Source organism: Medicago sativa, chromosome 1, assembly GCF_051527215.1.
Source record: "Medicago sativa cultivar Bolivia chromosome 1, Bolivia_mono, whole genome shotgun sequence".
Classification (NCBI taxonomy): domain Eukaryota; kingdom Viridiplantae; phylum Streptophyta; class Magnoliopsida; order Fabales; family Fabaceae; genus Medicago; species Medicago sativa.
Window position 1 is genome coordinate 10,684,414 of NC_140749.1, and position 23,743 is coordinate 10,708,156.

At 34.9% G+C, this 23,743-nt stretch overlaps 2 protein-coding genes and 1 pseudogene across 5 annotated transcripts; 2 read left to right on the forward strand and 1 right to left on the reverse strand.

The window, feature by feature from the left end:
* Positions 1 to 586: 586 nt before the first annotated feature.
* LOC146952564 (adenine nucleotide transporter BT1, chloroplastic/mitochondrial-like) lies at positions 587 to 4,454 on the forward strand. Its single transcript, XM_085703220.1, has 3 exons — positions 587 to 1,406; positions 3,567 to 3,728; positions 3,814 to 4,454. Exons 1-3 carry the CDS (start codon positions 786 to 788, stop codon positions 4,294 to 4,296), a joined length of 1,266 nt encoding a protein of 421 aa, XP_085559346.1. The 5' UTR covers positions 587 to 785; the 3' UTR covers positions 4,297 to 4,454.
* Positions 4,455 to 12,871: 8,417 nt separating this feature from the next.
* Positions 12,872 to 19,133, forward strand: LOC146952565 (uncharacterized). Of its 4 annotated transcripts, none has more exons than XR_015006772.1 (12): positions 12,872 to 13,059; positions 13,956 to 14,113; positions 14,196 to 14,718; positions 14,853 to 15,002; positions 15,821 to 16,332; positions 16,421 to 16,492; positions 16,575 to 16,758; positions 16,838 to 16,936; positions 17,030 to 17,096; positions 17,910 to 18,078; positions 18,198 to 18,813; positions 18,921 to 19,133. XR_015006772.1 is itself a non-coding variant. In XM_085703126.1 (11 exons), the coding sequence occupies exons 1-11, from the start codon at positions 12,943 to 12,945 to the stop codon at positions 18,751 to 18,753; spliced, it is 2,607 nt and encodes an 868-aa protein (XP_085559252.1). In that variant the 5' UTR covers positions 12,872 to 12,942; the 3' UTR covers positions 18,754 to 19,133. The 4 variants fall into 4 exon arrangements, 2 of the variants coding, with proteins under 2 accessions (XP_085559252.1, XP_085559263.1); XR_015006774.1 differs by having other exon boundaries at positions 15,830 to 16,332; XM_085703126.1 differs by having other exon boundaries at positions 18,198 to 19,133.
* Positions 19,134 to 19,827: 694 nt separating this feature from the next.
* Positions 19,828 to 23,227, reverse strand: LOC146952566 (PKS-NRPS hybrid synthetase cheA-like; annotated as a pseudogene).
* Positions 23,228 to 23,743: the final 516 nt, after the last annotated feature.

The following is a 23,743-nucleotide window of genomic DNA, read 5'->3' on the forward strand; positions in this document are numbered from 1 at the left end:
CTAAGTTTTCTCTAAAAAATATATAAGCGTATGGTTTCCGCCTGAGTAGAAACAAGGCAGGGTATACGTCTCTATCGATATTTATCAAACATTTTTTTTTAATATTTGGTTCCACTTTTAAAAAGGACAAAATTGATGCTTTGGTTCCAGATTTTTTTTTTGGTTCCAGTTTAAAAAGGGATAAAATTGTTTATGAATGTGTATATAATTGATTCTAACATATTTTGTTGTTTGCAAATAAAATTAATTTTGTCTCGTGAATTGATTCTATTTGAAATTAAGATTTGTAACTTTTGATCCTAAAACTGATTTTTACACACAAATTTAAAATTTAACTCGCAAAATCATAATTACTTCCCTCAAAATCAATTCTTTATCGCAGAAATTATAAGAAAAAAAAATTAACTTTTTTTTTTTAAGAAAATGAAAAAAAGATAACTTGATCTTTTATAAAGTAGAAACAAAAAGATAAGCTATATGATTTGGGTGGGTACGTATCACCCGAACCATTTCGTACTTATCACCCGAACCGTTTCGTACTGTTTTGTTCTTCACATATATAAGCTCTACTCACCAATCTCACAGCACACAACGCAAACACAACCTCGTCTATTCTCTCCGAAGATTGGTTTGTTGTGTTGTTTCAGAGAGACAACAGATTCATTCACCAACCCTTTTCTCTCTCCTCATTCTTCTCCCTCTCATCTCGCATTCTCCGCCATCTCTTTTCCGACAACCCTTTTTCAAAACACCAAAAGGGTTTAATCTTTCACAGTTTTTGATTAATGGGTTTCAAAGGAATCAACAAAAACAACCCCTTTGATGACAAAAGAAACAATTTTTTCTCAATCTCAAATTTAGGTTCTCAATGGAATAACCATCATGAAGAACAACAAGGATACCCTTATCCTATTGGTGGTTTATTTGCAAGCATGAGTAGTAGTCAAATGGGACCAGGTTTTGGTGCCGCTGGTGGTGGAATTCCACAACCAAACCCATCTTCAGATTCATCTCCTCAACGGAATAATGGTATGAAAATCCCCTGCACTGAGTTATACGTAAGGTATGTACAATCAGAAGGTAAAGTTAAGATTCTTGGTGTTCCTGATGAAGAAGATGATGAGATTCTTGGTGTTGAGAAAAAGAAAAAGGGTGGTCTTAAAAAGTTTAAGATTAAGGTAAAAAACCCATCTTTGAGAAGATTGATTAGTGGGGCTTTTGCTGGGGCGGTTTCTCGTACTGCTGTTGCACCTTTGGAAACTATTAGGACTCATTTGATGGTTGGAACCAGTGGTCATTCTAGTGGTGAGGTTTTCAGTGATATCATGAAGACTGATGGATGGAAAGGGTTGTTTAGAGGGAATTTTGTTAATGTCATTAGGGTTGCACCTAGCAAGGCTATTGAGGTAATTATCATGTTAATGTTTTTTTGTAAGATTTTTGTTAATTTCATTGGTTTTTTGTTTCATACTATGTTGTTGTTATTGAATGATTTTGTGTTTCACTGATTTGATTTCTTCAGTATGTGTTAATTTTGGTTGTTTATTTTATATGTGTTGTTGAATTACGCCAACATTATGAAGTAATTTGATCTATGTAGCATACTAACATACTCCACTTAGTGGGATAAGGCTTGATTGTTTTTGTTGTTATGAATTGAGATAGCAGAAATTAGGGGCTTGCTAAAATTCTGTTTTGCTTCAGTGCTATAGCGCTGCTGTAGCCGCTATTTCATAATATTTTGTACTCCCTCCGTTTCAAAATGAGTGTCGCTTTAGCCAAAAAAATTTGTTTCAAAATGAATGTCACTTTCAGTTTCCAATGCAATAATAACTTTTTCTTTTCAATTGTACCCTCCAATTAATACTCAGCACACTACTTCCAAAGTATTACTTTTAAAACCAACCAATAGTTAATAAGGATAATTTGGTAAAATAACCATTCTCTTTCTTTTAATTATTGCATTTCTTAATATGTGTGTAAACACCTAAAACGACACTCATTTTGAAACGGAGGGAGTACTAAATAGCGTATAAGAAAAAAAATAAAAAACAGCGACTTGTTTAAATTGCGCGCCACTTTTTAACAACACTGTATTTTATTTATTGAAAATTCATTGGCTTGTGTTTTGATATGTCAAGGGATTTGTTTCTGTTGACATGGCTTGTTTTTGCATTTTAGGAGGACCATTCATATTTTCAATGTAAAGAACAAGTGTTTAAGAGATTGAGTCTATGTTTAAGGCTATTATTAGTTAAAATTTCTGTTTCAAAAACATAGTAATAAATGGAAAGGTTCAGATATAAATAATACAAAATCACCAACAAAAAATTAAACAAAGAAGTCCTTCAATCTCCTTAGATTTATGTGTTGGGTTATAAAATCTGGAATTTCACTTATATTTTATCAACCACAATGCAAATATCACGTTTGGTATGGTATCTAACTTGCTGCCAGATTTGCCTGTCATTTTTAACAATTGAATTATTCATATTCTCCTAACTGAAATGGACATCAAGTTTGGTAGCTTTGCCCTTCTGATAGAATGATCTTTGTGACATATAGTTAGTTGTATTACTGCTAAATTTGTTTTATTTTTCATTCGCATCCGACATATCCCTAAGTCAGTTTTTAACATCTGTAGCAATTTTAGCGTTAACTTTTGTTTGGTTTATGTTGATAAAGAATTTTCATGCGGTAGTTCTTTGTATATGTTTTTTCCTTGTGCTGGTGATTTGGGGTGGGGCGGTTGGTGGTATGTAATCCTTTGGGGCGCTTTTGAGAGGTTTCTAACGGGATTCTATGAATCAAGAAAATTTTCTTCGATAAAAAGTACAGTGGAAAATGTTTTTTCTCGTCGCTTCCTCACAAAATCTAAAACAAATAAGCTATAAGGTGTACAAATTGGAAACATTTTTATAAGTAAAGCGGAGTTGTATCACTTTTGGCGGTCACAGTTTTTTGTAACTGCTGTTTTGTTTGCCTCTTCTCTTCTTCGATTTTTTTCATACTAGGCATGTCACTGGCTGTCCCAGTTAATCCAGTAGATAGAGCTTCTATAATTTGACTCCGTGATAGAATGCTGATTCATGGAACCACATTCATGATAAGTAATAATAGCCTTCTTTGTTGCCACAAAAAGTATTTTTTGTTTTCAGACAATCAAATATAGTTCATTTAGCATTTATATTGAAAACCAACTTTTAGTTCTTATTAATGCTTCAAATTTTGAAAAGATCTATGTTATCTGTCAGACAGTGTTGTTAAATAGCTGCTATAGTGATGCAGGATTTGAACAAATCATGTTTGCTCGCAATAAACTATTTAATCAAAATATTGTCAAAAAGCGGCACTATAGCACTGTTATGTGGCGAAATTTGAACAAACTGCAAATTTATGCAATCCACGATTGAACGGAGATGAAATCTGGTTGTATGTGGTAGTATTTTAACTGTTTTTAGGCATTTTGTTCTGTCTTCGATTAGTAATTTAATAATCCCCATGATCATAGATTTAACTCCAGCATTTTTCTTATGCATCTGAATATATTGCATTTTTTTCTGCAGCTATTTGCTTATGATACAGTTAAGAAGAACCTCTCATCAAAGCCCGGGGAAAAGCCTAAAATCCCAATTTCTCCGTCATTGGTAGCAGGCGCTTGTGCTGGAGTTGGTTCAACTATTGTCACATATCCTCTGGAATTACTCAAGACTAGATTAACTGTCCAGGTATGTACTTGTAAAACAAAACAATCTCACACTTTTCCATATTTATCCTTCTGCAAAATTTAAGGTGGATCGGCATTTTTTACAGAGAGGTGTTTATAACGGTCTATTTGACGCGTTTGTGAAAATAATTCGAGAAGAGGGTGCTTCAGAACTTTACAGAGGCCTTGCACCTAGTCTTATTGGAGTCATTCCATATTCTGCTACCAACTACTTTGCCTATGACACTTTAAGGAAAGTGTACAAGAAAGTTTTTAAACAAGAGAAAATTGGAAACATCGAAACCCTTTTGATAGGATCCGCGGCTGGTGCTATTTCAAGTACTGCTACTTTCCCGCTTGAAGTGGCTCGCAAGCAAATGCAAGTGGGAGCACTTAGTGGAAGACAAGTTTACAAGAATGTGATTCATGCACTTGCATGCATACTTGAGAAAGAAGGTATCCAAGGTTTGTATAGGGGATTAGGACCAAGCTGCATGAAGTTGGTTCCAGCTGCTGGAATCTCTTTCATGTGTTATGAAGCATGCAAGAGGATATTGGTAGAGGAAGATGATGAAGACAATAATGAGTAGAATACAATACCTTAGTGCTGATTTTTTATTTTCGACATTTTCTTTTTTCTTTCGAAGTTCGTTAAATTATTTTGGATTATTTATGGATTTTTTTGGTCCCCGGATTACTCTTGAAAAGAAATTGAGAATTGAAGAATGGTTTTGGTTTTTTTTCTTCACTTGCTTAGTTGTACTAATTTGTCATATGTTTCTATTGGTTTAGTGCCTTGTTCTTAAGGTTAAAAACAAATCATTGTTGTCATTCATTGAAGAAACCAATTTTCACTTTTTTTTTCCCTTACAATCTGTACATGTGAGGAGTAATTATTTTCATCTTTTGATACAACCTTTTTTTTTTTATCAAGCTCTAAATTTAATACTTAAATTTATCAACCTTTTTTTGTTCGTGTCTATTGAAAAGGTGCAACAACTCTTCCTTTTTGACAATATTCAATAACGAGTCAAAAGATTGAAGTCTTCAAAATGGTAAGCTATCCTTTGAAAAATAAAATAAGTTCTCAATGGAAAGCTATATGACTTTGAAATGAATGTGGACACATTACATGCATGGAGGGTGGTAAAACCGACGAGTCCACTATAAAAAGAATTGTTACAAAAACAAAAAAAAAAATCATCTACAAGCTAAAATCCAAAATACTGGTCTGTTTGACCTTGTTCATAATCAAAGCAATCTATAGTACCAACTACTACCAAGTACCATGATTCATCAACCCTTAAAGAAAACAGTTGTACTAGTATGTTTGGATTGACCAAGAGTTTAGTGAAATTAAGTGATTGTAGTTTTAAAGTGTAATTTTTGTCAAAATTACAATGTATCATTTCACATCTAAATATACACTTGAATATACATAAAGTAGTTTTGAAAATTTGAGATGATTCATAGTAATTTTGACAAAATCATTGTGAGTAAACTTGGGTTTATAAATTGTCTAACAAAGCCTTTGTATCGGGGGCACAATTTAAACTCATATTCTTTTTGGAATGAGTTGCATAAGTAATCATAAGTTTAAACTCCGATCTCTACATATTTACCAACTTGATGAGCTATGCTCATGCATTTTTACCAACTTGGTCAACGTTTGTGGTGGAAATTAAATTTTTATTCTGAATGTAACATTTGCTTGTAAAAATGGACTTACTGTTCCCTGCCGTTGCTTCAAGCATTAAATAGTTTCTAAAATTCTTAATGTCTCAACCATACAACACCATTGCTGCACTTCCACGCACCCGCGTCAACAAGCATTCTTTATTGACTAACTTTAATAATTAATATAGATTTGTTGTGCCACTAAAATAGAATAATTATCAGCCCGCTGAGGTTTGGAATTGAATCCCAAATAAAACTCATTATATTATATATTTGGCATCATTGGTTGAATATTCTTGGTTTATTCTTGCTTTATCACCGTCTTGTATCATGTATGAGAAGCACAAGTGCACATATTAGTACCAAATATGAGAACATATAATAAGTTGAACCTTGAGACACTAAATGTACATATCCTTATTTATTAATTTTATTAGGTATGTAGCAATTTAACCTAATATTTCCCTCCAATTTGCTGTATTAGGTTAACAGTAATTTAACCTGACAAATTTCATCTAAAAAAATGCATCGTACCAATTTCATTCCTATCATCTTGCCTTTTTTTTGTCAATATTTTGTACACTTACTTAATACTAAAAAAATGCATCGCACAATTTCATGCCTTTTTTTTTTGACAATATTTTGTACTCTTATTTAATACTAAAAAAATACATCGCACCAATTTCATTCCTATCTTGTTGCCTTTTATTTTTTGACAATATTTTGTACACTTATTTAATACGTTTACAAACAGAATACCCTAATTTCCATGCAAACTCGGCTACCCTAATTTCCATGTAAACTTGGCTATATATACCAAGCCCTAAACCGTGTTTCTCTCAACAACAAAAAAACTCTAAACGTGGTAAATTTCACACACAACACAATAATCATATATTTTGATATTTTGATTTTTGCAAATGGAAGGACGTGACCTTACAACCTTCCTCTCATACCACTGCTTAACTGGTATTCTAATTTAACATGCTTAACTGCTCAACCGTCTTATGCATATTCTGATAAGACCCATACATCGCACGGGTCGAAAGTCTAGTAAGTATTTTAAAATTATAAAGATTTTGGCTACTACTCACCCATAATGCAATTTCTTTTTCACATGCGTGTGTAATCATTTAGCACCTATCTAAATATTTTATGCATTTCTTAAACAATATTCAAAAAAATTGTTTATTATTATTATTATTATTATTATTATTATTATTATTATTATTATTATTATTATTATTATTATTATTATTATTATTATTATTGGTCAAGTAGCCTAGTGGCTAGAGCTCACACAATTTAATTGTGGAGAAGTGGAGTGTCCGGGTTTGAACCCCGGCCCCTGCATATAATATGCAATATCCCTACCAACTGAGCTAAGCTCACGGGGATTGTTTATTATTATTACTAGACCATCGACCCGTGCTATCGCACGGGTCATATCGAAGGTAATATTTGACTGTAACATGTAACAAAATAGTTTAGTTGAATGTCATAATTGTTCTAATTAAATTCATAATATTAATTATCATAGACATTGGTACTGTACCATATCATATTATGTTCATGACATCGACCTTGATATTGTAACATGACATCGACCCGACACAGATTTTGATCTTTTAATTGGAATGAACAATAAATGCGATTATCGTTGAAATTAGGCACATAATTTGACTAACATATTAGCGATAGCACGGGTCATATCGAAGGTAATATTTGACAGTAACATGTAACAAAATAGTTTAGTTGAATGTCATAATTGTTCTAATCAAATTCATAATATTAATTATCATAGACATTGGTACTGTATCATATCATATTACGTCCACGACATCGACCAGACACAGATTTTGATCTTTTAATTGGAATGAACAATAAATGCGATTATCATTGAAATTAGGAACATAATTTGACTAACATAATAGCGATAGCACGGGTCATATCGAAGGTAATATTTGACAGTAAGATGTAACAAAATAGTTTAGTTGAATGTCATAATTGTTCTAATTAAATTCATAATATTAATTATCATAGACATTGGTACTGTATCATATCATATTATGTCCATGACATCGACCTTGATATTGTAACATGACATCGACCCGACACAAATTTTGATCTTTTAATTGGAATGAACAATAAATGCGATTATCATTGAAATTAGGAACATAATTTGACTAACATAATATCGAGACGGGTTAAGTTTTAGGTAATAGCGAGACGGGTTAAGCTTTATTAATAAGAGATAGGGTTAATACAGTAAAATTAAGCAGAGAAATTAAGGTAAATCTAGGGCAAAATATTGCTTACGGGTTAACTTTAAGTAATAAGAGAAAATAGAAGAGATAGGGTTAATATAGTAAAATTAAGCAGAGAAATTAGGGTAAATCTAGGGCAAAATATTGCTTACGGGTTAACTTTAAGTAATAAGAGATAAGAAATAATAAGAGATAAGGTTAATATAGTAAAATTAAGCAGAGAAATTACGGTAAATTTAGGGCAAAATATTGCTTACGGATTAACTTTAAGTAATAAGAGATAATAGAAGAGATAAATAAGAGATAATAGAAGAGATAGGGTTAATATAGTAAAATTAAGCAGAGAAATTAGGGTAAATCTAGGGCAAAATATTGCTTACGGGTTAACTTTAAATAACTAGACCAATGACCCGTGCTACCGCACGGGTCCAACCACGTAAAAGTTGATCGGAACAATAAAAATAATGTAACCATACATTGGCGATAGAAGTTTTATATCATACATAACAAAATGAAATGGTAGCATACATAACAAAAAGGTTTGAAACTCAATCGTATAAATTACTGGAATTGAAAAAAAGCAAAACAGCAAAAAAATTAAAATATATATTATATAGCGCCAATAGGTTAGTTTATAATGGCTAGATGTATAAATATGACCTCAATATATAAACAGAAACTCACTTACGCGTACATCGCCGAATATCGCACCCTTTGAATCGAAAATCTGCATAAAGTTATAGGGAGAAGACAACTCTTTATAGAAAATTTTTAGAGTAAATTACACTCCCCTCCCCTCAAAGATGATTGAATTACACTCCCCTCCCCCCCTTATGTTAAAAGATACACTCACCTCCCTTGAAAAGTAAAATTTATACTCTCATCCCTTATAAGATGCTTGAATTACAACCCCCTCCCTTAATAATTAAACGTGCACTACACTTTAATCTATTTTAATATAAATAAATATTTTTATGATATACATTAATTTTGAATCACCATTTAAGAAAAATTAATTCATTTCTTTATAATTTAAATGTCAATGATAATTAAATTTAAATATTTTGCTATTGATTTTATAATTTATGGTATAAAATTAACTTTTAAATAACCATGTTTTATTGTGTTTAGTAATTTTTCACATATTTTAATTTTATTTTGGGTTGTTCATATTTTATAACATAGTTTAAAACTACATGTTAATGAAATTATGAATAAAAAATAGCGAAAAAATATGTATTCAAATTTTTATTATATTAAAATAGAATCGCAGTACTATTTTTTTCGAATTGTGTTAGATTATTATTTTTTTTGCTAGATTATTAGAAATAAAAAAAAATATTGAGGGAGTAAAGTGTAGATTTTAACATAAAAGGGGGAGGGGAATGTAATTCAAGCTTCTCTCAGGGGAGGGGAGTGAAAAAATTTCTAATATGTTTTGAATAAGAGGGGAGGGGAGTGTGTATTTTAACATAAGAGGGGAGGGGAGTGTAATTCAAGCATCTTTAAGGGGAGGTGAGTGTAATTTACTCAAGTTTTTAATGTAAATGACAATTGTAAATCAATTGGTATTAATTCCTATTAATTGCAGCAATTAATAGCCTTAACCGCGTATTGCTTTGTAAATACTCACAACGTTAATTCATGGACATTCTCGCTTGCACCGCGCATTGATTTATAGAAAATTTTTAATGTAAATTGCCCTTGTAAATCAAACGGTAGTAATTCCTATTAATTGCAGCAATTAAAAGCATTAACCGCGTGTTGCTTTGTAAAGTCATAAGAAATAATTCATGGAAATTTTCACTTGTACCGCGTATGGCTTTATAGAAAGTTTTTAATGTAAATGATCACTGTAAATCAATTGGTAGTAATTCCTATTAATTGCAGCAATTAAAAGTTTTAACCGCGTATTGCTTTGTAAAGTTATAGGAAAACGGTTAGGAGGATTCTATAAATTTCTTGTGACATTATATGAAAAAAACTATACATTTAAAACGTAGTAGACAGTTATATGTTCGTGGGAAGGAAATACTACAAAAATCATCTTTGAAACCTGCAACATGTTGACAAAGGTATCTGTAGTAATGCTACACCCCACCTGAGAGAGGATATATGCAAAACGATTAATTTTCATATAGTTGTGATTGCGCAAAAGTGACTGAAATGTTTAAAAATATTAGACTTGATATAATTCAGCCATCAGGATGCTAAAAAAGGCATAAGATCAATTAGTCTGCTTATAAATTTCTCACCAAATTATTGGTATCACTACCCAGCGCAGTCAACTCTAATTCCTTATCAACACCATCATCATCAGTTGAATCCTGTTAAAAAGACAGTTTCTTCCGTGTCAAAATTCTAATATATAACGGCATGCACAAGAATCCATACCTATATGATAGTACAAAAAAATATAAACAAAAAAAAACCTTGAGATTGTATTTCTTGATGAATTCATTGATGACTTCAACATCATCAGTAGCCCTTTTGACACCATAGTTCCTCCACTTCCTATTGATATTACCATCACTAACCTCCACCTTAAAGAGCATTTTTTTTGTCCATAAAAAAGTTGAAATCAATAGGATAACCAATTGACTTGTTCTCAGGCTGCACCAAGCAAATGGGAGTTTGTAGTGATTAGTGTTTACTTGAATCTGCATATAAAATATAAAACTAAGAATAAGAAAGCAACCTTGTTAATTTCTGCAACCAAGTCTTGGACATTCCTTCCTATGAACTGGGTGACAATACGATCAAAGAGAACAAATGTTGTCGAGCCAGAATCATCCATGACAATGACATGCAGCTTGAACCTACAATGGATTGATTAATGATATCAGTTATAATCCAATTTAATTATTTTCATTGATATGTTACATATAAAAAGCGGCATATTTACCTCGGAACAGCGCTTTTGCATTCCTTGCATCATTTGCAAGATAGTTTTCCATCAACCACGGTAACCAACAATGAATACATCAATGGCAACGATCATATAATTGATTAGGAGGGAAAAAAAGGGGGTGATTAGGGCACTAATTGGCATTAACTACGATTTTATTTGCTAAATGAATACATACGATATGATTACCTAAATAGAAAAGTTTACTAATCGTTGAGAGTTATGGTGATTTGATTGACATTAACTACGATTTTAATGGACATTATGACGCATCTGTATGAGATAGAAAATGAGTAGTTACGATTTTATTTGCATTATTTGCATTGATTAATGAATACATCAATGGCAGCGATCATATAATTGATTAGGAGGGAAAAAAGGGGGTGATTAGGGCACTAATTGGCATTAACTACGATTTTATTTGCTAAATGAATATATACGATATGATTCCCTAAATAGAAAAGTTTACTAATCGTTGGGAGTTATGGTGATTTGATTAGCATTAACTACGATTTTAATGGACATTATGACACATTTGTATGAGATAGGAAATGAGTAGTTACAATTTTACTCACTAAATGAATACATACGATATGATTCCCTAAATAGAAAAGTTTACTAATCGTTGGGAGTTATGGTGATTTGATTGGCATTAACTACGATTTTAATGGACATTATGACGCATCTGTATGAGATAGGAAATGAGTAGTTTAAAACATATCATTTGAATCAACGGCTGAGATTAGATTAGCAAGGAATTCACATAAACGGCTAAGATCATTTAATTGCTTAGGAGGGAAAAAGAGGGGGTGATTAGGGCAAATATGATAGCTTGGAAACTCTAGCTTTTATAATAAAGGATAGGGTGAATTAGGGCAAACATGGTAGCCAAGCAAGTCTAGCTTTTATTTTTCGTGACCAATTGATATAAGTTCATTTTAATGGATGTTTATGATTTTTTTGATTAACAATTAGTGTAGGGGATTGTTGAATGAATTGATTAGCATTTAATACGTCTTTAATTGCATTAACGAAGTTATATGAGGAAACATTTTTAGAGTTTGAATCAATGGGTGTGATCAAATGTGAAAATAGAGTTTGAACGGTGAGATTAGAGTAGCAATTAATACTTGTTTAGGAGGGAAAAATGCTAGGCATTAGGGCAAAATATGGTGAATTAGGGCAAACATTGTAGCCAAACAACTCTAGCTTTTATAATAAAGGATATAAGAGATTAAGGTATTTTCCAACTTATGCCTCAAGATGATACGTTAAAGAATTCAAGATAGAGTCCATGTGAGATTGACTCAGTTGGAGGCAGAGATATTGCATATTATATATAGGGATTAGGGTTCGAAATCTAGACACCTCATTTATTCACCTTTAAGAGGTGAGTTTCTAGCCACTATACCACTTAAAAAAAAAGAATTCAAAATATAAATTTTGCATTGAAAAACTAGCTTCTAAACTTAAAAACACGTGAACGCACTACTTTTAAATGCAATGGCAGTCTTTTGAGTATCTCATTTATCTTAACTTTGCAGATTAACTTATTTGGAGTAGAAAAATATATTTTATTGGAACATAAAATATACTTAGTCATACAAATTAAAAAAATAATTTTGGAGTAGCTTTGGCTAGCTCATGTTTAGCTATGGTTGCGCCCCAATCTTTTATCAATCAATACATCAAACCTACTTTATTTCTTTCGTCTTTCTCTCTTCTCACACCCTTAGTATAAGTCAAACTGAACGACGGAGGATATAATTTTTTGAATATAAGTCAAAATGATATTTTACATAGCACTTGAGACAAAAAGTTGTCTTATAATTTACTGATTGACATGAATTTTAACTTTTGTTCGGTCTCATGATTAATTTTTTAATCAAAGAATGCTACATAAGTTGTATTATTTTGTGCCTTATCATGGGCCAATCAAATGTCCCATAAACTTGATAAGTGGTGGTAAAACTAAACCATCCAAACAATAAGAGGTGTGGGGAGTGACAAAATTGAAAATTCGAAGGGTATGCGAGAAATTATCAAAAGTGAAATATCTAAAAAAATAACGGATAAAGAGAGAGCCGGCCCGGCCCAAGAAGGAAGAAAGAAATGGATGGAAATTGGTTCCCTCCCGCTCGCATGTATTTTAAACGCCCGCCCTATTTTTCCGTATCATTTCACGCGCCGCACGCTCTCTTCAACTCTCTCTCTCTAAGAATGGTGATTTAAGCAAAAAGTAAAAAAACTACGAAAAAAAAAGAAAAAAAAAAAAAAAAGAATTAGGTGAGGAGTGAATTGCATTATTGAGTTATAGGGAAATCGAATCGAGGACGAGTATGATGCAGTGAGTGTGAACAGTTCTTCTTCTTCTTCTTCTTCTGATGGATTCTCCAGAAGCTTCTCAGATTAAGAACATTTCTTCTTCTTCCTCTCTCTCCTCAACTCTCAATGCCGCCACCGCCATCACCAATCCTTCTGATGAATCCCCCCAAGTTCAAGTATACATCATTTCATACCAATTAATTAATTAATTATGTTTCCCTCCTTTGATTGGGGTTCTTCACACGATTTTCGAGTTTAACTCTTCTTCTTGCTTCAGATTATGATTATTATGTTATGGAACTTAATTAGATTCTATTGCTTCATCATGATATGATACTATCAATGTTAACTCTGTCTGTCTTTATGTTTGGAATCTAATCTAATGAATTTATACCATTTTATTTCATTTTTCATTTATTATTATGTCAGACATGTATGTTTCGAATTACATTTGTTTTCTATGCCTACTTTTTGTTTCATTTTGGATTCATCAAAAATGAATATAAGGTAATCAATTAGATCGGTTGATTCTTAGATCCTTAGACCGGATACTGAGTTTTCCATAGTGGATTGCGAAAAATAGCATTTTGTTCAAATTCTACTATGTTACCGCGCCGTTATTTGACATTGCATTGTACTAAATACCATATCTCTGGAACAATATTCTGCTACACTATAGCCACTATTTGACAGTGCTGTGTTAATGCACTTGTGCGTTGTGGTGCTGCACTTTGTTAATTGATTGTTGTGAGAGACTTGTTTGGAATTATATTTGTTTGATTGGATAAAATTCACTAGACTTGCTTTTGGTCTATCCTCTCTTATGTTAATTAACCCACACCGTCTCATTTTTGCATTAAAATGCTTATCAATTAGCCGTATGTGCATTGTCGGACTGGTATCTTGTGTTGATTGTGTTTCTAGAACCGTCTTTTTTGTTTAGAGATGTCTAGACTAGAGAGTTGTGTATTATTTTTGTTGACTTGTGTAGTATTTTTCAGACTCTTTCATTTCATTTCTAGTATCACGAAAAAGGAATGAAATTTACATCTTGTCGTCTTCTTCATTTCAGGAATCTCCCTTTTTGAGATTTGTCAACACTCTGTCTCCAATAAAGTCTGTCAAGGCTTCTCATGCGACACATGGGTTTCTCGGACTCAATTCTCCGCCTCTCGTATTCAAGTCTCCGCGTATCAGTGCTCCCCACCGTGAAACACAATACTCGGAAAGGTTTGTGACTTCAATTTTGTGTTCGTGTCTTTTGTTATTGACGATGCGCTTGCTGTTTATTGACAAAATTTGTATGTATCAGGCTTGAAGGTACCCATTTATCAGACACAGAAACATCTCAATGTAACGTAGGAGACAACAGTCTTGGTGAAGCTCGTGGTGATCTGAAGAAATTGAATTCTCAACAGCCACTGCCAGAGGTGTTTATAACAGTTGCTCAGAAGGATTTTGACCTCAAGAATGACGCGAATACCCAGAGCAGCAGTCCTCCAGCATCTGTCGATGAATATTTGGCTGATCCCGTGGATGATCAAATGGAACAATCTACTGATGCGGTTGAGTCATCATCACTAACTGAGTCGGAGAAATTTATATTAAAATTTGATAGGAGTGACGGTCCTAGTAACATAGCAGAAGAACTTTTGCCTTTGTTGGAGGAATCTAATATGGTTCATCAAGAAAGGACAACATATGTTGAAAATCCTGCAACAATTGAAGGGGAGAAAAATGGTGCTGAATTGGTTTCTCAAGAGCACATAAACTTAGGCTCGAGTTCAGGTGCAGATGTTTTTGATAAACAATATTGCCATGATTCACTTCCCCAGGTAACTAAGCTCTTGCTGTCTATACTCTATATTTATAATGCTGATATAGGGACGTCAGTTTTCATATATATGATTAGTGTGAGCTAGATGTCCTCTAGTCTCTTTTGATTGATCTATAAAATTTCAAGCTTCAGTGTGCAGGAAATGATCAACAGCATCAAAGTGACTGTGCACCTCAATTGATGCCTGATCCTATCCAGGCTGTTAAGGAATTTGAAAATTGCAGTGAGATGGTGTCATCCTCACAAGTAAATTCAGAGAATATCCCACAAGATGGTTCTGAGGTAATTGATTTTTTTTCTTTCAGGTTTATTGCATTCCTCTGATGAATATATGAACTTTTGTTTAGATTTTGCTGTCTTTTCATGCTTTCCCTCCTCTCTGAATGATTTTGTTTATGTCTGTGTTCTTTTAGTCTTTAACACTAAATACTAGTCTCTTTAGAGGTTAATGACTCCAGGCTTGAATACACTTTTAGTTTTTTTAATCATTGGCATCTATTATCTCCAATTAAAGAAGAGCACAGTACATGTATTTTGTTTGTACTTGGCACACTCAATCTTATAAATCTAATAATGCTTCATTGATCTAGTTTGTTTATGGCCATTTGCATGCATCATGGGAGGATTTTTTTAACGAAATTAGCAGAAGTGGTATACTGCATTATTTCTGCATAAGATAGGTGCTGTAATCAGATTTCTCTAACTAAAAAATCCCCCCATTTTTCTGCTTATCAAGCTTTGCTTTGTTTGGAGGTTTCAAAATTGTGGATCTCTGATAAATACAGTTTTTTCAACAAGATTGCTAATAAAATGCGAGTCCTGATATTACATCATGGACTCAAGGTTAAGGGCATCTCTTAGAATAAGGAAGTCAGTCTTCTGTTTATGAATATATAGCATGAAATATCTTTTGAACAAAGAAAAGTCAGCAATAATTTATTGGCTACAAGGTTTTAGTCATGTAGGATGAGACTACAGTGGTGTAATGGCATTATCTACTTGGCAATCATACACAGAGTTGCATTTTGATTATCAGGAACTTGCATTTTATTGTTCAATTAAATGAAGATTTTCTTTCTGCAATATAATAATTGTTACAGTCAATGCAGGCTAGCCTAAAGTATCATGGCATCCGTAGACGCTGCCTACAATTTGGGGAAGCTGCTTCCGTTGTTCTTGGAAGTAATAAGTCTCATGTGAAATTGAATACAACTTCAAGCAACGCAAAAATGGTTTCTGTGACAGTTTCCAAGCCACCAGGCATTGGGTTGCATTTAAATAGCATTATAAATGCAATGCCACCTAGTTGTGCTTCAACTACAGGTGTGAGATTATCAGATGGTATACAGGGGTCCAAATCTTCTATAAGTTTGCATATAGTGGAAAACGTGGCAAGATCCTCAACTCCGTCCAATATGGATGATCAATCTTTTATTGATACTAAGAATGAGAGCCATGAAACTGATGCTTCAGTAGTTGCAGATTCTTTCATTTCCGAGTCTCCTATCTTGACAGAATCCATCGACCTATATCCGGCAAATGCACCTGATAAGAGGAGGGTACGCCCCACAGATGCTGAGGAATTCAACCATCCTAGCACCTCCAGGAAAAAGTTAGTTATCATGATCTTTCTCATAGGTCATTATTTTTATTCTTTACCTGTTTGCTAGTTTTACCAAATATTGCATTGCTCTATATAGGAAGAAAACAAGTACTGATGATGCCAATGGACCTAAGACGTGCAACTGTAAGAAGAGTAAATGTTTGAAACTGTGAGTATATTTTAAATATGTTTTGATACCATACTTTCTATGATATGCAATATCTATGTATTTTGATTTGAGTACTTTGCAGTTACTGTGATTGTTTTGGTGCTGGAATCTTCTGTGGCGACGGTTGTGCTTGCGAAGGCTGTGGTAACAGAGTAGAATTTCAGGATAAAGTTGTTGAAACAAAACAGCAAATTGAATCCCGTAATCCACAAGCATTTGCTCCCAAGATTGTACCATGTGCAGCTGATGTTCCACTGAATAATATGGTATAAGATCTTCATATATTACTGTTGTTCAACCTGCTAGCCTTAAAAAATTAGGTGATATTTGATGTGACCTTTGCAGGAAGATGTGAATATGACAACACCGGCATCAGCTAGGCACAAAAGAGGTTGCAATTGCAAAAGGTCAAAGTGTACAAAAAAATACTGTGAATGTTTTCAGGTTGTGTATTTTATCCATATTTCTATATGCTCTAAATATTTTTACTGTGTCTGCTAATATATTTTTTATTTTATTTTAAATATTTGTCAAAAGGCTAACGTTGGATGCTCGACTGGATGTCGATGTGATGGATGTATGAATGTCTTTGGCAAGAGAGAAGGTTAGAGCTCATAGTATGAATAGCTATTTTAAATACTTAATGCACTACACAGTTTAACTTGTTGTCTGGTCAGTATAAATGTTATGGATTGATGTTGGGAGGTTTTGATGTTTCCAAATACTAGTCCTTATAAGGAAAATTGTTGAGGCCAGCCCAGCACAACTTTTAAGTTTTTTAATGATGTGTAGATTTGAATCCAGAACCTCAACTCAAACCCTACCCACCACCAAGTCCAGGTAGAATGCTAGAGATGGTCATATTTGCCATACAAATGACACCCCTTTGCTTTATGCTGCCAGTAATAATCTCTGCGGTGCACTTTTGGAAGTGGTGGGTTTGTTTTAAAAGAAGTATTAGGTCTCGCGAACTTATGAATTGAATCAATTACGATTAAATAACTTTTTAGTGTTTCTAATGTACACTATTCCCAATTTAGTTTCTAAAATTTCTAGTTGATTTCAATCCCTGAAATACAATAACATAATTTTTGGTACTTCTTTTGGTTTGAGTTCTTGTAACTTTGTCCACATTAAAATGAATACATATGGTCCACATGTTATAGGAATTTATTTCAGTATGGACAAATATTTTGAAAAACTAAATTAAAAGAATGAAAATCAAAAGCAATTTTTCTTAAATTTTAGGGGTTCAAACTGGCTAGAATTTCTTGAGAGACTAAACTGAAAGTTGGTGTGAATTACAGAGACTAGAATTATTTTAGCTTTTAAAGTATAGTTGACATCCACATGAGGGAAGAGTGGGTGCAGATCATTAAATGTTTCTGTTAATGTATTACACATTTTTTAAATGCAGATTTTGTGGCAATGGAACATGCTTCTAGCAATGAAAGGGAGAGCAACATTGTTGAAGAAGGGTTGGATGACAAACTGCACAAAAGACAGAAAATTGTGACAATCAGGACAGACTTGTTACGACCAGCAAATCACCTCTCACCTGTAACACCATTGTTGCAATGCTCTGAGTAAGATTGCTTACACTGCAAGTTTTTCTATGTTGTATAAATAAGAAGTTATATTCTGAGTATTTAATTATTTTGACGTCCTTTCATTTGTGCTGATTGGCCTTTTTGCATTTGTCCAGCCAAGGCAAGCAGGGTGCAAAGTCTAGACATACTTCTGCAAATTTGACCAAATCTTCTAAAAAACCACGCAGTAGTCTGGCACATTCGAAGTCGAATGATTCTCAAAAGAATGCACCTACACGTTCTTCATCTACAGAAAATGAGTGGATAGATCTTCCACCATACCAACTCTCCAATAGATGCGGTATTCGCCAGTTATCTGGGGGCTCTCTTCGTTGGCGCGGTAGTTCACCGATTACCCCAAGCGCTAACTTAGATGATGAATCAGATGGTAAGCTCTTTGACATTATAGAAGATGAAACACCTGATGTATTGAAGGAAGCTTCAACTCCCATCAAGTCTGTGAAAGCAAATTCTCCAATCCAAAAGAGAGTTTCTCCTCCACAGAGCCATCTACTTCGGATTGGATCAAGCTCCTCAGGTGGCTTGAAAAGTGGCAGGAAATTTATATTGCAATCTGTTCCTTCATTCCCGCCGTTGACCCCTTGCGCTGATTCTAAAGTCCTTTGCAATGGCAATGAGGATTCGGGTAACAGCACAGATAAAGTGACATAACCTGAAAGCAAAATATTGCCCTCAATGTGTGTATAATGGTTGGCATCTTGTCTGGTAAATGTATGTTGACAAATTTATTTTTTTCTTCCCGCTATTTGGTGTAGAATGTTTTGGAACCTTACCATTTCTGTGACACCTCCCTCTTCTTCAATCTATTTGGCAAACAGGTTCCCAAATGACCCCTTTTTTTAAACAAAGGTTCCCAGATTACTTATTGTATGAATCAATGCAAATTGAAGTAATGACTGAATCATCCTTCCAATGTGTAGTATTACTTTATATTTTTACACATTGAAAGTTGTTTATAAGTTCCTTCTCAGAACAGATTCTGTATATTTTATATTTTTGGGTATGAATGAATGCTGTTCCATATGCTCAAATGGAGTCTCGTCCTTTAAGAGGGATGGCCGTGTTAATTAGGCTACTTAGAACATCATATATCAGTTATTCAGTACAAAATTGATTATATGTATTGATAATTAGTGATTGTACATAAACAAGGTTAATTTGACAAAAAATTAACTCGTTTAGTTCATGAACTAGTTGAGCCAAACTAGAGCTGAAAGTTGAACTCGTTGAATAGATGGTTGAACTCTAGCTATATATAATTTGATTTGTTTGGTTCATGAATTAACTTGATATAGTCTAGGTTGTTGGCATTTGCCAAACTATTCTACCTATTACTGTTCCTTCACATATAAGACAAATCTTAGATAAAATGTAAGAGTATTACTTTTCCCACCCTATGCCTTTCCTAGCGCGCCCTATTTTTTTCCAAAATTGCCCTCGGGGAGTTCCGGATTATATAATCCGGAATGAAGCAGTGCACAGAACTGAAACAGATTTGCATGTCATTGTGGTTTTTATCATTTTTTTTCAATAAATCATTATATATGTTTGTATAAAAGACAATTAACTTAAATATTATATCAAAAAATGATTTTATATATATATATATATATATATATATATATATATATATATTATATCATTATACCAAAAAAAGTTGAATTTATATCATTACACATTTCACCTAATGATATACATTTCAACTAGACTAATGATATATATCTAATCTATGGCGCCGAAAGATCAATGAGACTATCATCCACTTCAACCTTCACACCAGGAGCAGGACCAGCACCAACCCTCTCATCGGGATCAAGATTTTCAACAACGTACAACTCTTCATCATCTTCTATGACCTCAACACCCGCCGCCCGACTTAGCTCATTATAATCTGCCATTCGGCTGACATATCTATTAGGCCATGTGTCTGCATCCTCTCGATGGTATTGTCTCCATAGAGCGGAAGTGGGAGGAATCGGACAACCATCCTTCAATTTCAAGGCCATAAAATGGTTGTCATTCACATATGCCAGACATATCAACGGATCGATAGTTGGAGGCGGCGGTGGACCACATAGAGGGAAAAAGGTTTCTAATTTCCCAATGGACAACACAACAACTGTTTGGTTGAATTTCTGTGCGATGAGGAACCCCATATCCGGCATTGTCATCCATTTATCCGGTGGTGCAATGCCAATACCGGAGTAGGATAGAGCGTCCAAGACCTCGTTATACCGCCTATCATCATTAATCATCCTCCGATAGCGGTCATTTTCTACACCGATAAGCTCTTTGTAAAGGTTGTACCGGACTAATACGTGATCATCAACAGTCAAGTTACGTAGGACCGCAACTGCTCGGAACCCACAATGGCCATCACCGGGTACATCCGTAACCTTTTCAATAAAGCCATGCATCCAAATTGGGATTTGGTCTTTGTGTGGTATGTGGACTTCAACGGGTGTTGGCTTCTTTGGATTTTTTGGAATTGGCTTAGGAGGAGTAGGAGACATGTTGCTTTTTCGTGCTCTCTTTCTACTTGTCCCTGTTGACCGTGTCTGTGAACCCCGTGTTTCTTGCTCTTGGGAGTCAACAATCTCCCATAGGGAAGGGGACCGCCTTGTCGATAGAATGCTTTGCTTATCTTTCTTTGGAGCTCCTTTGGTGGTGACCTTATTTGGCGGTGGACGCATAGAGGAGGTTTCCGGTAAAACAAATTGCCGGAATTGTTCTTTCAAATGCACTTTCATGTTGTAATCGGCGTCCTTGAACCGCGCCTACAATGTGTAACAAAACAGTCAGAAGAAAACCAGTCAGAAACATGCCATTCTGTTACTACTGGTGTCTTCCGGATTATACAATCCGAAATAGACAAGGTAATCCGGATTGTATAATCCAGAACTTCCCGATACACCCTTTGCATGATCCTTAAATGCACTTGCATGGGGCGTAAATGCTACTTATCCGGATTACATAATCCGGAATACATCTGTTATGTTCGGATTATGTAATCCGGATTGCACCAGTACAGAATACAGAAACAGAAATCCTGGGCAGAACATAAACTAACACAGTGTTGGGAAAAAATAACTGGAGAATATCCCATTCTGGCAATAGAGAGATGTCTTCTTTTTTAAGCTTCGGGTCAACCTCGTACTCGAACCCCAACCTCTTCCAGTGGGTGTGAATTTCTTCCAAACGAATGGCAGTGCCGTTCTTGATCTTCAAAGCTAGCATACATGCACACGGTAATCCGTAAGTGATCAAACTCAAACAACCGCATCTTGATTTATTCGTACCAATTTCAAGTGCTTTATTGTACTCCACTACGAGAAGATGCAAAGCTTCTCTTGAAATGTTCTGGATCAACCTAGACCACAACACCTTGTCTTTGAACCGATGTCCAAGCATGATAATGCTCGTCTGAAACGAAGCATGTATATTGCGGTATGTTGCAGCTCTAGCATGGCATGAACGGATTTCCAGTTTGTGCTCAAATCACCCATACTACTACTGAGATACTTTTTCAACCGAGCGTGTGCAGATTCAGCTCTGTTTGTTGTAGTATTCCCCATATGAAGGTGTTTGTCAACCCAAAACCTCACAAACTTATCCTTAACCGGATCCAAAATTGTCTTTTCAACATAATCCAAAAACTTGGGAAATTTTGCGCATACAACTTTGAACCGGGTCCAATTATCAATATATGCTTCCTCCGTGTCGGAGTCCACAATATCCATCCATGCAGCCATCACAGTCTTCACAACCGAACCAGGCTTAATCGGTTGCCCATTTTTGCCTTTGAGATCCGTCACTTTGCAATCCACTTTACACTTTGCTCTCACATTTTGTCCAATGTGATATGAGCACAACAAAGTAGTAGCTTTAGGGAAAACCTTTTCCACAGCATTGATCAAAGCATTATCCCGATCAGTGACAACTACTTTGGGATAGAGATCTTTGGAGTGCAACATCTCACGACACCTCTCAAGAGCCCAATAAACATTGTCTTGCCTCTCAGACATCATATAGGCAAAAGCAATGGAGAATGTTTTCATGGTAGAGGTGTTACCGACAAACTCAAGCAATGGAAGACGATACTTGTCTGTCTTGTATGTGGAATCCAACACAAGCACCGTGGAGAAAGTGTTAAACAACTTGATAGACTCTGGATGTGCCCAAAAAACATCACTGACTTCATCAGAATCATGATACTTCCTACAATGAAAAACGTAACCATTATCAACCAAAGACTTCAAGAGATGTTGCATGTCATTCCTCGTACCCCTAATGGACCGCCTATATCTGTAAGTAGCATTATAAACGTGTTTGATGGTAGTTGAAGTGGTACGGTTCCTCTTCTTTAAGTTGGTAAGCATTTGCCTCGGAGGAACATTAGATTCCACCATCTCTTCAAGGTGAACACGTTCATTTGGGTTTAGACGACCGGCGGATTTATGACCTTTCAACACATCTGTCATGCCATGGTTGTGTTTACCATCACCAACTTTGAGGCTCCACTTACCACCAGTCAACAAGTAACCTCTCAGCCTAAATGGACACTCACATTTAACCGAACCAGCTATCTCACGCCGACTCTTTCTCTTGTACTCAGTGTATGAACCTCCCCTTTCACATATCAAAGTAACAAATGCATTTCTTCCGTTGCCACCGTTATCGGATTTACCAATAACAGTGGAAAACCCAAGCTTCCTAGATTTCTCTCGAACCCACTCCAACAAATCATTCCGTGTTGCAAACTTGTGTTTGGTGGTAAAATGTTCTCGCTGGTCAATACAAACAGCAACAACTGGAGGTGGTACAACAGGAGGAATAGGAGGAGGAGCATCCACTACTTTCGGGGGTGGTGGTGGGGGATTCTCGGATTTGGCATCTCCGGAATCATGCGCATATTCAAGTAAAAGAAGCGGGTCCACAACAGGAGGTTCATTCTAAGGTACATCATCATTCGGGGGATCAACAGGAACAACCATGACTGAAAACAGTGCAAAATAGAGTCAGAAAATGAACACAGTTTCTGTACTGCTGGTGTCCGGAAAATGTTATCCGGAATGCATGAATACAGTGCGGATTACATATTCCGGAAAAGTACAGTGAATATCATACGTGATCAAAGTTTAATCGCCTAAAAATCGACTAGGGAAAGGTTTATATACACATTACCTTTGCATTCAGACGAAAATGATGATGTTAACACCCCTTGATGGCCAGATTGCTGCTCCAAACCATGATTTCGCCCAAATGGAGTGTTTTTTAGAGGTGTAGGGAGTGTTTTTGATAAAGGTGGTCTGCTTCAGCTAGGTTCTGGAGAACTATATATAACCTAGCTCTCCGGATTACATATTCCGGAAAAAAAACGTCTACTTTTTCCCGCTCGTTTCGAATACAGGGCGTGCAGAATATCTTCTCCGGAATACAGCTGTTATGTCCGGATTATGTTATCCGGATTGTATTTCAACTGACCAACCCCAAGTTTAGCAAGTCCTCACGAGACAGGGTGATTTTCAAACGGTCCGGATTATACATTCCGAATATTGTCCGGAATATATTATCCGAATAAAGGGTATTTTGGTCAAAAAAATAGGGCGCGCGGGAAGGCCATAGGGTGGGAAAAGTAATA

Bases quoted from the DNA above. Each gene is read 5' to 3' on its own strand.
- LOC146952565 (XM_085703126.1), top strand. From the start codon at position 12,943: ATGGATTCTCCAGAAGCTTCTCAGATTAAGAACATTTCTTCTTCTTCC. The intron at 16,493-16,574 runs GTGAGTATATTT...AGTACTTTGCAG, and splicing joins AAGAGTAAATGTTTGAAACT to TTACTGTGATTGTTTTGGTG. The intron at 16,759-16,837 runs GTATAAGATCTT...TGACCTTTGCAG, and splicing joins ATGTTCCACTGAATAATATG to GAAGATGTGAATATGACAAC.
- LOC146952564 (XM_085703220.1), top strand. From the start codon at position 786: ATGGGTTTCAAAGGAATCAACAAAAACAACCCCTTTGATGACAAAAGA. The intron at 1,407-3,566 runs GTAATTATCATG...TTTTTTCTGCAG, and splicing joins CACCTAGCAAGGCTATTGAG to CTATTTGCTTATGATACAGT. The intron at 3,729-3,813 runs GTATGTACTTGT...CATTTTTTACAG, and splicing joins AGACTAGATTAACTGTCCAG to AGAGGTGTTTATAACGGTCT.